The sequence below is a fragment of the Passer domesticus genome, chromosome 12 (genome assembly GCF_036417665.1).
Source record: "Passer domesticus isolate bPasDom1 chromosome 12, bPasDom1.hap1, whole genome shotgun sequence".
NCBI classification, from domain to species: Eukaryota; Metazoa; Chordata; class Aves; order Passeriformes; family Passeridae; genus Passer; species Passer domesticus.
In genome coordinates, this window is record NC_087485.1 from 7,407,988 (window position 1) to 7,420,396 (window position 12,409).

The window sequence follows — 12,409 nt, forward strand, 5'->3', positions numbered from 1 at the left end:
TGGCAGGGGTCCCTTGATCAGAGTGAGTGTCTCCCCCACAGCGGTGAGGGAGGTGGCTGACACCCCAAAAGAGGAGGCAGTGGAGGCAGTGGGGCTCTCTTTGCTGGTCCTTTATTTCGGGTAAGGCTGGAGGATCCCAGGACCCAGTCGGAAGCTGAGCTGCAATGCTACAGAATTAACTGGTGTTTAATCAAAGCTGAGGAAAAAATACAAACTGAGAGAAACGGGGTGATGTCCTCACCTGCCTGTGGGCAGGGAGGGCTGTGTGTCCCCCCAACAGCTGCCTGCCACAGGGGGCTGTGTCTGAGCCCACACCCATGCAAAGGGTGGCAGACATTTCGGGTGGACAAGATCCCACAGCCATAAACAGTCCCACAGTTCTGGAAAGGGTTGTGTTTGGTCCTGGAAGGAGTGGCATTTGTCCCACCTTTGCAGCTTCCTTAGGAACCCACCACGGGGCTCTGGGAGGAGCAGAACAGAGGCAGCATCCAAGGCTCCAGGGCAAGGAGGTGTCCAGTGAGGGGATGAGTGAAGGATCTTCCACACTGTTAGGTGGACTCCCACCGACCTGAACAGAGGGAACAGGTTCCATGGTGTGGGACAGGGTGCCCCTGTGTGGCACCTGCGTTGCCCGAGGTCGGGCCCCCCACCCTGGCCCCCAACTCACAGGGCACCCCGTAGAGCATCCGCATGACCTTGAGGCAGTTGTCCAGCAGTGCCTTGGGGCGCACAGCCTTGCTCCGGCTCTCAGCGCCCGCGCTGTGGATCAGCTTCACCAGATCGGCCACCACAGTTTCCACGTCTGTCTGCAGTGGCAGATTACCAGGAGGTCACCAAGGTGAGACAGCGGGGTGCAAAAGATGCAGCTGTTGCATTGGCCGGGAATCGAACCCGGGCCTCCCGCGTGGCAGGCGAGAATTCTACCACTGAACCACCAATGCCAGATGTGTGACATCCCGGCCCTCCCCCGCACTCCCAAACCCCGCGGGCCGCAGCAGCACCCACGGGCCCTGGCAGCTCTCCACACACAGCAAATCACCCCAGCACAGCTCTCACAACGCACCCCACACCGTGCAACACCCCCTCACAAAACCTGCACCAAGGAGGCCTCCTCAGAGCCCTCAGCGTTAACCCTCTCCTCACACAGCCCAGCAAAGCTCCCGCTCTGCACCCAGGGGCTGCAGAACCTGCCCCGTGCCACAAGATACCCAGCCACGCTTCGGGTTCACATTGGTCACCCAGCTGTGGCAGGCCACCCACATCCAGCACACAAACACTGTCCCCTCTTGGATGTGGCAGCAACCCCAGGCCCAGGCAGGTCTGATTGCCCCGGGCCTCGCTGCCACCGAGCCAAAGACCCTTGTCACTGCCACCAAACCAGAAACCCTCACTGTCAGTGAGCCATGGACTGTCACTGCCCATAAGGCAGGGTCTCTCTCTGCCACCAAGTCCCCCGGGGATCACCAATGTGCCCTGGCTTTGTTCCACCGGCAATGACACTCTTCACATCCACACAGAGGCAAAGATGTGCCAGCGGGGTGTGTAATCCCTCCAGGCACCCAGGGGAGTCCCCATGGTCCCCCCAGAGACACTGGGTGCCAAAAAACACAACTGTTGCATTGGCCGGGAATCGAACCCGGGCCTCCCGCGTGGCAGGCGAGAATTCTACCACTGAACCACCAATGCCAGATGTGCTGAGAGTCTGGACCCTCCCCACACGGCCCCAGCGCCCCAAATCCAGCAGAGTGAACGCAACGCGGGCAGGCTCTGCTGGCTGTGAGCACAGCACACACAGACACTCACAAGGGCACCCCAACACCCAACACCCAGCTCTGAGACCGCGGCTCCAGCCCGGGGAACAGCCTCTTCTGCTGCCTCACCAGCAAGGAGGGCTTCTCAGAGCCCTCAGAGTTAACCCTCCCATGAGACAGCCCAGCAAAGCTCCCTCTCTCCACAGAGGGGCTGCAGAACCTGTCTGTGGCACAGGACAACCCAGCCACACTTTGGGTTCACATTGGTCACCCCGCTGTGACAGGCCACACACATCCAGTGCCCAAAAACCTCTGCCTTGGGGTGCGGCAGCACCTCCCAGCCACAGGTGATCCATGGCTGCAAGGAGCCCAGGTCAGGTGGAGAGGCTGGGGGCTGCAGAGCTGAAAGTCAGGAAGGACACTGGGCTGCACTGATGAGGAGTCAAACCCTGGCTTTTGAGGGGGAGCACAATGATCATCCCACTGAACCACACATGCCAGATGTGGAACTGCCCACAGCTGCATCTGCCTCCAGGCCTGGGCACCCTTGACATGAAGCAGCACCTCCCACTGCTCCTAAGCCAGGCACCTTCACTGACACCTACACAGCACCCCTTGCTGTCATTGAGCCAGTGTCCCTCCCTGCCACCCAGCCGAGCTGGTCATTCACCAAACCAGCTCCTCTTTCTGCTCCCCAGTGCCACCAGGGCAATACTCACTGCAGGCAGAGCTGCTGCTGCCACCCCGGGGCCTGAGCACCCACACAAAGTACAGAGTCGACCGCTGGGGGGATGCAGAGGAAGCACCTTTACAGAGATGCCCAGGGGAGCACCCACGGGAGCACCTCTGGACCAGCCCATGGGCACTGGCAGCCGCCCAGAAGGGACAGCAGGGTGCAAAAGATGCAGCTGTTGCATTGGCCGGGAATCGAACCCGGGCCTCCCGCGTGGCAGGCGAGAATTCTACCACTGAACCACCAATGCCAGATGTGTGACATCCCGGCCCTCCCCCGCACTCCCAAACCCCGCGGGCCGCAGCAGCACCCACGGGCCCTGGCAGCTCTCCACACACAGCAAATCACCCCGGCACAGCTCTCACAACGCACCCCACACCGTGCAACACCCCCTCACATCACCTGCACCAAGGAGGCCTCCTCAGAGCCCTCAGCGTTAACCCTCTCCTCACACAGCCCAGCAAAGCTCCCGCTCTGCACCCAGGGGCTGCAGAACCTGCCCCGTGCCACAAGATAACCAGCCACGCTTCGGGTTCACATTGGTCACCCAGCTGTGGCAGGCCACCCACATCCAGCACACAAACGCAGCTGTCTCGGGGTGCAGCAGTTCCATCGAGGCAGCAGAAGCTTAGGCAGGGAGGCAGAACCATCACCGGGAAAACAGAGATGAATTCACAGGCACATTCTGCCTGATCACACGCAACAGCCGGCCCTGGTAGTGCCACCCCGTGACGGAGGTCGGTGTGTGTGACAGTCCCCAGGTGCTCCCCAGGTGAGCAGGTGCCCCAAGGGGGACGGGTTGAAGGCAAGAAAAAAAATGCAGCTGTTGCATTGGCCGGGAATCGAACCCGGGCCTCCCGCGTGGCAGGCGAGAATTCTACCACTGAACCACCAATGCCAGATGTGCAGCAATGCTGAGGCACTGCCCCACCACCCGCACCCCGCTCCCAACTTCTGTCCTGGCATCCTGTCCCTGTCAGACCCTCCAGAGAACCCCCTGGCAGGGAAAACGCCCGTGCCCGTGTCTCCCCTCCCGGAGCCCGTGGCTCAGTGCGTGCCCCCAGCACAAGAGGCCGGGGTGCCGGGGGACCCTCACCTGCCGGTACTTGCTGTACTCCTCGCCCAGGGCATCAAAGAGCTGGCAGAGCTCCTGGGTGTACTTCCAGGATGGGTGCTTCTCTGGCAGCACCTCGCGGATCCGCAGCACGGCCTGGGAGCTGACATGGAACCACAGGTACCGCAGCGCTGCCTCCGACACGGTCCCGTTGCGCTGAGGGGCAAGAGGGTGAGAGCCGGGCAGCCCCCGTGGGTCCCTGGAGTGCCCCCATCACGGGACTCTCCCCTGCCACCCCCTTACCAGGCGGGTGATGTTGGAAGGCCTCAGCACCTCTTCATACTGGACCTGGACTGTGTAGTCGATGGGAAAGTAATGTTTCTGGAAAGGCAAGGAAGAGCATGGGGCAAAGTAAAGGGCACATCCTTGCCAGCCCCAGCCTGACACCGGGGAGCCGGTGCAAAAGCCCTTTGATGTGGTCAGCCCCCAGCAGAAGTAGCCCTGGGCACAACTGGATATAAATTGTTGCTGGTAAAAAACACAGCACCCAGCCGCTGTAGAGCAGTGGGTGCTGCCCCCCACCCATGACCCCCTGGAGCAAAGTGGGGCCCTGCAATGGCACGTGTCCCCCCACCTGCCAAAGCTGGGGTTACCATGTACTGCAGGCGCATCTCATACTGCAGCTTGTCCTGGAGCAGGCGGGTGAGCTCGCATTCGCCCGGCGCCGCGGCCTCCAGCCCCAGCACGGCCAGGACACCTGGGCAGCCAAAGCCAGTGGCATCAGCCCCCTCAGGGACAGCCACCGAGGCGACTCCTGAGGCCATCCCCCCTGTGCCCCAGCTGTACTCACATAGGACGGCAGCGTAGCCCTGCTGCATGTTGATGGTGGCCGTCAGTGGAGCCCCAGGCTGTGCCTACATGGTTGGGGCTCACCGGGAGCCTCCAGGGCAGTGGCGTGGATGGTGTGGGGACAAGGGACAGGTGTAGGCTCCGGGCACTGGCTGCTCTCCGGTAGCCCCGGGCCGTTGTTCCCTGCCATGGATGGGGGGTTAGTCCCCCTTCCCGGCAGTCCCCGCTGGCTTCTCCTCTCCAGCTGGTGGCAGGGAGGCAGCAGGTCCCAGGGCTGTCACAGGGTGTTGGCAGGGATGTGTTTGCAGGGGTGCAGGAGCACCCCCCGACTGCAAGAGGGAATCTGGGGGAAGAGAGCCCCGGCTGCAGCCCTAGGGCAGGCAGGCGCCCAGGCTGCAGCCCCCAGGCAGGACATCTGCTCCGAGCCCCGGCGACCACGGGGAGGGGACAGCCCCGCGTGAGCCCCGGGTGGCCAAAATACTGTGGGTGGCCGTGGAGCCGTGTGTGCCTATATCCCGCTCGGGGCAGGGCTACCAGGGCTTCCCTGATGACACCCTCCGGGGATTTCCAGGGAAGGAGGGGGATCGACCCAGCCCCGTTATCCCAGCCGTGACTAAGTCCAGCCTCAGCCGAGGAACGCTGGGGGACGGGGCTGGCGAAATGGCCAAGGCAGCGCATGCTGGGTCCCCACGCAGAGGTGTCTGTCCCCACACCCCTGCGAAGGGGGCTCTGCCGTGCCCCCGCGCTGTGGAAGGAGACCACAGCATGTCCTTGTGCCACATGTTTCACAGCGCGTCCCCTTGCGAAGGGGGTGTGCTGTACCCGCGCCATATCCCAGCACAGAAGCGGCCCCATCTGCGTCCCCACACCGTGTCCCGGTGCCAGGGGGGCCACGCTGTGTCCCCACGCGATGCCATGTCCCAAGGGGAAGCAGCCGTGCCGTGCCCCCGCGGAAGGGCGCCGTGCGGTGTCCCGGCTCGGAGTGCCACCCACAGTCCCCAGCGCAGGGACCTCTGCGCCGTGTCCCCGCGGTGTCCCCGGGCAAGCACGGCCGGGTGCGCGTGTCCCGTGCCGCGTCCCCCTGCGGGCCGCGCGTGCCCGGCCGCCCCCCGCGCCCCCCGCCCGGGCTCCGCGGACCCACCTGGCGCGCGCGCGGGGCCGCGGGCGCGGGACGCGTCCAGCCGCGGGCGGCGGCGGCGGGGCCGTGCCCGCGCTTCCCGGGAGGCGGGCGGGGGGCGGCGGCGCGGGCAGCGGGCGGGGCGGCGGCCGCGGCCGGGCGGGGAGTGGGGACCGAGCGACCGCCCCGCACGGCCCGCGGAGAGTCCGGCCCCGCTGCGCCGCCGGTGCTCGGCTGCCCCGGCCGGGTGGGTGTCCCCGGGAGAGGGAGCGAGAGCGGGAGGGGTCCCCAGGGTACGCAGAGAGGCCAGGCTGGGGCGTCCCCAGGGTGCTTGGCTGACCCTCGTGGGTACCCCCCTGCTCCTCAGGGTGCTTTGCTGACCAAGCTGGGCATCCCGGGATGCTCAGCTGCTCAGTTCACCGAGCCCAGGTACCCCCAGTGTGCTCAGCTCATCCAGCTGAGCATCCCCAGGGTCCCTCCCTGCTCCTCGGGGTACTTTGCTGCACCAGACCCTGGTGCTGGTCTAGCTATGGTGCAGGCCTCTTCCACTCCTCGGGGTGCTGAGCTGTCCCTGCAGGGTGTCCACCCAACCCAGGCAGGTGCCCACATAGCCCCTGGGGTGCCCAGCTGACTACTCTGCACAGCCCTAAGCTCCTCAGGGTGCTCTGCTCTGCCAGCACTGGCCTCTCTAAGGTGCTGCTCTTTCCTGGCCGGGTGTCCCAGGGCACTTTCTGGGCTGAGCACCCATGGGCACGTTTGGGACAATCAAAGTGGGAGTCAGCCAATGCCAGGATGTGCCCGGGGAAGGGCTGCACTGCAGCACTAATCCCAGAGGGGCTGAGGTATTCTAAGCTGGCTCCAGGCCAGCAGGACTCTGCTCCCTCTGGCCCAACCCCACGTCATTTTCTCAGGATGCTTCAGGGCTGAGCTCCTGCCAGGAGCAGGGGCCAAGGGACATAGGACATTGGCCTCCCCCCCATCATCCTGAAGAGCCCCTTGGAAGAGCCACTGTGTCTGTGCTCAGGGCTGCTGAGCATCCAAGGGGTCAGCGAGAAACATCGGCTATCAAAGAGTGGGTCAGTGCTCCCAGGGAAACGCGTGGGAAGGAATGCACTTCTGCCTGTGAGAGCGCACTGGGATTCCCCTGGCACGGAGTCAGGGCCACTGCCGTGCTCCTGCCAAGCTTCCCTGCTCCTGGCCAGTCTCAGGCACGGCGCTTGCCTCCCTCCCAGCACTCGTCGGGGGCGAGATGCTCAGCTCTAAGCAGGGAAGGAGCTCCAGCTCCTCACTCAGGTGTCCGCAGGGATTTAGCCCGCAGCTGCTGCAGTCGCTGGAGGAAGCCATTTAATAGCATTCCCTGCCCACGTATTCATCAGCCTGGCAGCCGGGAAGGGGCGAGGAAGAGAAGAGAAAGTGTGGAACGGCGCAGCACCGTGCTGGGGGCGGTTTGCTCCCCCGAGCTGCTCCGGGGCTGGAAATCAGGGCTGGGATGAGCCCAAGGCAAACAGCTTCCCGTGCACAGCCCCGGGAGCTCTGCACCCCCACGGCAGCAGCACCCCGAGCCCCTGCGGCTGCAGGAGGGAGCTCAGCCCAAGAGAAACCTTCCTTGTCCCAGAGGAGGGGAGCTGGGGGCTCAGGCAGCTCCCCACAAGCCCACAGCTCCTTATGGGTAGGAATGTGTCCCCCCCAGGCTTTGCCTTTTACTGGAGGCAGGTTATTCCGGGTACAGCCAAGCAAGTAAAACCTTGTGCTTGGAACCAGTTTGGGAACATCTCAAGACATGCCTCTCCTCCCCAGCTTTCACTTTCAGAACACCAGCATAACAAACACCAAGGGCCACTGGAGCTCTGCTGGGAGTGCCCTCTGACCAAAGCATCACGCCCTCGGGGAGGACAGGGAGCACAGGGTGAGCACTTCATGGCAAGCCAGAAGCTGGACCCCACAAAGCTCAGCTCCCTTTCACCCCTTCCTTGACAGAGCTGCCCCTGCTCAGGCCGGGGAAGGGAGCACAAAGCCCTTTGCTCTGCCAGCAGAGATGGGTGGGGCTGAGAGAGCCAAAGGGTGCAGCCCAGGGTTGTAAGCCCCTGCCAACGCAGGCCTGCGAGGTTGAAACAAGGCAGGAGGGGAGAGCAGGGTGCAAAGGACAGGGCAGGAGGGTGTGTTTGCCCTCACCTCACACAGTACATGCACCAGAGAATGTGAAAGCTGTTCAAAGGGAACACAGGCATCAAGGACCACCTGTCTCTCCAAGCCCCAAGGGGGGAGCAGCATCCTTACCGGGATGTCACAGCTATCAGACAGTCCCCACCAGCAGGGAGTAACCCAGCAGAGCCAGGAAACACTTGCTGTGTGGGTACACTCCACCTGGGAGCCTCAGCTACCAAGCCTCTGGGACAAGGACCTTTCCCCAGCTCTCCCAGCAGCCAGCTGCTCCTCCCAGAGCTGCAGCTGCTACACTGGGCAACACAGGACCCCCAATGTGCAGCCATGCTCTGAACGGCTGCAAAAATGACTCTTCCCTCTCTCCACAGCCTGCTTTATGTGTGTCCTAGGGCAGACCAAGCAGCAGGACACCAGCTCCAGGCAGGGCAGGGGGGCAGTGAGGGGCCTGCAGGAGCACAGGGGCTCAGGGTGTGCACATTTCTTATTCCTCCTCCTCCCCTCCTGCTCCCGCCAGGTCAGCAGCAGCTGCCACGAAGGAGAAGAGCCCCAGCGCCAGGGTAGTGAAAAAACAGGCTTTTATTCTTCATGTGCTGCTCACAGTCACAGCTTGGAGACACTCTCTTGCCAAAGTTATTATGAAACAAATCAAGTCCCAGACTCAGGCCTCGCTCTTCCCCACCCCCAAGAGAGTCAACATTGTACAAAACTCTATTTACAGGGAAAACAGTCAGAAATGGCGAGTCCAAAAAACCCCCTTGCAATTCAGAAGAAAACGTTCAAGACAAGTGTGACAGTTACACCCTCCACAGCCAGCTTCCCATTGGCTGCTCCCTGGACTAGTATAAGCCCAGAGCAGCCCACCACTGGCTACTGAAAAGAGGAGCCTGGTAATCCTGAATCATGCCACAGCTCTTTCCTTTCCTAAAACACTGGGATATCACAAACCCCACTTGACCCAACAAAGACTCAGCTGGATCTGCCCTACAGAACTTTCAGCAAGATACCCTGGGACTCCCTCATCTGGAAGGGAGGACAAGGACATGGGGCTGAGGGTCAGCTGGAGGCCCTGCTTGGGCACTTCCCAAGAGAGAACTGCTCTGGCCAGAAGCTGGAATGTCAGGAGCCTTCACACAGGCAGCAGGATGTGTCGGGAAACCTAATAGCTGATACTGTATTTACTGGACTCACATTACTTTGAAACACAAACCAAGAGGACCAAACCAATATTTGAAAAGGGGGGAAAACAAGCACACACTCCTCCTCCTGATGGTGCCTGGAAGAGCACCCCGAGGAGCCACGAGCATTCCTGGCCCTGGCAGCTGCCTCAGAACGCGTAGCGCGTGCGGATGTCCTCCAGCTTCTTGGACACCTCGGGTGGGGTCCGGTCCAGCTCCTCGGCCACATTCTTCTGTTTGTTAGGCTCCATGGAGTTGAACTGCTCACACAGGTCCCCATCAATCACGTTCTGGAGGGGCAAGGAGGAGAGAACTGAATCGAAACCACACAGAGGCACTGAACCCTGCCTAAACAGGGGAAAATGGCCACAAACAGTTTGTTCCCAGGAGTTTCTTAATCCTGTCCTGGAAACAAGACCATGCTCGGTGACCTCATCTGCTGAATAGCAGCAGTTAGCATCACATTAATTACTGGCCAGCTTGATTAACGAAACAGAAACCCAAAAGGCCTGTGTGCAGCTGAAGAATCACACAAGGGAAAGGAAGAGAGATCTGCCTGGGTCTGAGCCCTGCACTGGGAAGGCTGGGGGAGGCTGTGAGTAGTGACAAAGGCAGCTTCAATCAAATGGGAGCAATCTTTGAGGCTGTGTATGTCGCAAATCAGCCTCAAGTTCATTGGGACCACCACCACCCTCCACTCCTAGAGAGCTTCATCTGGGACAATGTTCTGACTGACTCCAGACTCTACTCTGGTAGAAGCTACTACTGGGGTACGTCTAGTCAGAGCATTTAGCAGTTCACAGCTTCTAACAGTTCCTCAAAAGCAGAAATAGGCAGTAACAGCTGTTTCTGAACTTGGATTTTCCTTTCCAGTGGAGGTGGAAAAAACAACCCAGGGCAGCACTCCATTTGATCCAGCCACACCAACAGCTATGTAATTGCTGCTGCTGCTCCTGGTGAAAAATGGAGATGCTGTGGGAAGTAGAGAAGTGCAGCTAGAGCACCTCTAGGCTTGGGTCTTAGGATCAACCCTCAGGAGGCTCATTACAAAAGTTAAGAAATCAAAACAGGTATGTATTAAGTGCTAAGTACTGTTCTCCTAACAGACTGCTGCTCAAGAGCCAGCTACCACAGGCACTACACCTCAGTTCTCCTTACTGAACAGCAAGCTTGCCTTGTACAAGACAATAACTTTGCATTGCTTCTGACAGCCTCAAGGCAGCTGTGCCCCAAAGCAGCTCTCTGCACCCCAAGATCAGTGCCCCCACATGCCCAGGGCTCACCTTCACTGGGAAGTAGTAGGAGCGGAAGCTGAGATGGTCCCGTCCGCAGAGCGGAGGGTGCTCGGACCGTAAGTGCATTTCCACGTGCTGGAAGAAGTCGTGATCCTGGGGAGATAAAGGATTGATAAGAGAACAGTTTGGTGCACATCAGTGCTGCTAGCAAGGCCAGACAACACCCATCAGAAGGTGCTCCTGCACTGGCTGAAACACTGTCATTACATGGCCATTTGGGGTTGGATGAGATGATCTTTAAATGTGCCTTCCAACCCAAACCATTCTGTGGTTCTGTGATTAACACTCTGCCAGAGCAGCCCTGCACATGGCAGCCAAAGTCATGGCTACCCCTCATCACTTCCACCTGGAAAGAACCCACAGCAGAGTTAAGCAGCCACCCTGGTCAGGATCAGCCTCCCAGGAGCTGCAGCTCCAACAGGGAATGTCTTGCCATCCACTGCTCCAAGGAGCCACAGCAAACAGAGAACAGAGTACCATCCTCAGGACTTGAAACATCACTGCCTGATCAACAGTTTAGAGGCTACACAAAGCATGCCAAAGGACTCCTCCCTCCTCAGACACTGAATCACCCAAAGCTCCTTGAAAGCACAAACAGATAGAGAACAACAGTGCAACAAGGAATGCTCTCAACTCTTTACAGAACCAATGCAGAACTCAAACTCCTTCTCTTCCCTTCTGCACTGGAGCCACAGGCTCTCCTGTAGCTCAGGTTTTCAGCCACTGTGGAGCCCTCCAGGGAATGCAGCACATTTAAAATACTGGCTGTGGATGGGTGCACAAAAAGCAGCAAGACTGCAGCCTGATGCTTGGGCTTGCTTACCTCATGGGAAGTAAAAGGGACCAGGATTCCTATGCCCCCTGATAAGGTGGTATAAACAAGAGATTCAGAGCCTCCTGGAATCAGTGTGGTCTTCTGCAAGGAAAGCACCGTTTCTCCCACGTGATAATTCATAATCACTTCAGCCTGAAAGGCAAGCACAAAAGCATGTTTTTTCTTCAGCTTATATAAAGGCATCAAAGGGTTTGAGAGAGGAAAGCAGAATAAATTCAGCCAACTGCTAGTTCTGAAATGCCTTTCTAGAGAGGAAGTGCCTTCCACCTGTGACCAGATGGCAAAACTCAGCTGGACAAACGGATGCAAGTAATGAGAGAAAGCAGCAAAAGAAAATGAGCTGCTCCCCTCAAACACACCAAACAGGCTTCAGCTGTGATTTCAGAAATTTGGCTTGCAGCAACAGTGAAAACAGATCGCCCACAGCACAGCAGACTGCGCAGAAGCAGAACTGCCAATACATCTCCTGGACAACACTGCAAAGGCCTTCACAGAAAAGCAGTGCTTTCTTTTCCTACAATAACCACGTGCTTCCCACAAAGTATTACCTTCTGTGATGCTCCATTAAGCAGGCCTCTGTCCCAGAGAGCTTTGTTGCCTGTGGGATCCTCATCTACCTCATCATTGGTGTTGGGAGGCAATCTCACCTGTGTTGAAAGAGGAAGGAAGAATCACAAGCTGCAGAGAAGCAGCACATTATCTCTGGAGAACCACTGTGCTGTCTGAAAGGCTGCCTTTGTGGACTCTGCAAGAACTACTTTATACTTACAGTACAATCATCCAGGTGCCTCTCCAAAACAGCCTTTATATGATAACTGTGATAACAAGACAAATAACCCATCATTAAGAAACACAGGCAGGGCCTCACAACCAGCCTCTGCCTGGCCTGGCACTTGCAGATCACCCTGGGAGGTATGATCAAACCAATATGAAGGTGATTTCCACTAAGGAAACAGTTTGATGGATGTGGGGCAGGAAAAGTGAAGAGGACTGATTTGTGTGTTTTGGCCAAATCCTGCAGGCGCAGCATCTGACACTTGCTGAACTCTGCACTCCAAAGCACCCGAGCACGCTTCAGAAAGAGATCAAAGCTCTGCCAGAAAGACCATCTATTCTTTCCTCCTCCCTTGCTGAAATCCAGCCAAGCGGGGAAGTGTTGGCTGACAAAGCCAACTGTGAAGAGGAAGTGACAGAGAAAGCTCGATGCCAGCAATGAGGTTTAGTCAGGAAAAGTAAGAGTGATAACCCTGACTCAAGATCTCATGGGCCCTTTCACAGCAACAATCTTCTTTTCAAGGCTTACTGACAGCAATTTTTGAGGCAATATAAACACAAATTACTGGGCACCTCAGAAATATGTTTATGACTTGCTGATACTTTAACTTATTTGCTTTATTTAACAAACATATAAACTGCAGCCCACTATGATGACAGAGC

The 12,409-nt window shown here is 58.7% G+C and overlaps 2 protein-coding genes and 4 non-coding genes across 8 annotated transcripts in view; all 6 read right to left on the reverse strand.

The window, feature by feature from the left end:
* Positions 1 to 95: 95 nt before the first annotated feature.
* Positions 96 to 5,665, reverse strand: IL34 (interleukin 34). 3 transcript variants are annotated; one of them, XM_064387247.1, is made up of 7 exons: positions 5,529 to 5,665; positions 4,389 to 4,730; positions 4,192 to 4,295; positions 3,842 to 3,919; positions 3,581 to 3,754; positions 668 to 806; positions 96 to 568 (listed from the first exon to the last, which is right to left on the reverse strand). In XM_064387247.1, the coding sequence occupies exons 2-7, from the start codon at positions 4,414 to 4,416 to the stop codon at positions 549 to 551; spliced, it is 543 nt and encodes a 180-aa protein (XP_064243317.1). In that variant the 5' UTR covers positions 4,417 to 4,730; positions 5,529 to 5,665; the 3' UTR covers positions 96 to 548. The 3 variants fall into 3 exon arrangements, with proteins under 3 accessions (XP_064243317.1, XP_064243319.1, XP_064243318.1); XM_064387249.1 differs by having other exon boundaries at positions 4,389 to 4,570; positions 5,529 to 5,650; XM_064387248.1 differs by having other exon boundaries at positions 4,389 to 4,661; positions 5,529 to 5,611.
* TRNAG-GCC (transfer RNA glycine (anticodon GCC)) lies at positions 871 to 941 on the reverse strand. The gene has a single exon. It is a non-coding gene; the product is annotated as a tRNA-Gly (tRNA).
* On the reverse strand, positions 1,616 to 1,686 carry TRNAG-GCC (transfer RNA glycine (anticodon GCC)). The gene has a single exon. It is a non-coding gene; the product is annotated as a tRNA-Gly (tRNA).
* Positions 2,664 to 2,734, reverse strand: TRNAG-GCC (transfer RNA glycine (anticodon GCC)). Its single transcript has one exon. It is a non-coding gene; the product is annotated as a tRNA-Gly (tRNA).
* TRNAG-GCC (transfer RNA glycine (anticodon GCC)) lies at positions 3,312 to 3,382 on the reverse strand. The gene has a single exon. It is a non-coding gene; the product is annotated as a tRNA-Gly (tRNA).
* Positions 5,666 to 8,225: 2,560 nt separating the features above from the next.
* Positions 8,226 to 12,409, reverse strand: part of SF3B3 (splicing factor 3b subunit 3) — a 28,994-nt gene continuing 24,810 nt past the window's right edge. The window contains exons 23-26 of the mRNA XM_064387059.1: positions 11,521 to 11,619; positions 10,961 to 11,104; positions 10,126 to 10,230; positions 8,226 to 9,132 (exon numbers count right to left, since the gene is read on the reverse strand). Of these exons, the coding sequence (XP_064243129.1) occupies positions 8,992 to 9,132; positions 10,126 to 10,230; positions 10,961 to 11,104; positions 11,521 to 11,619 (489 nt within the window). The 3' untranslated portion in view covers positions 8,226 to 8,991. The remainder of the gene's footprint in view (positions 9,133 to 10,125; positions 10,231 to 10,960; positions 11,105 to 11,520; positions 11,620 to 12,409) is intronic.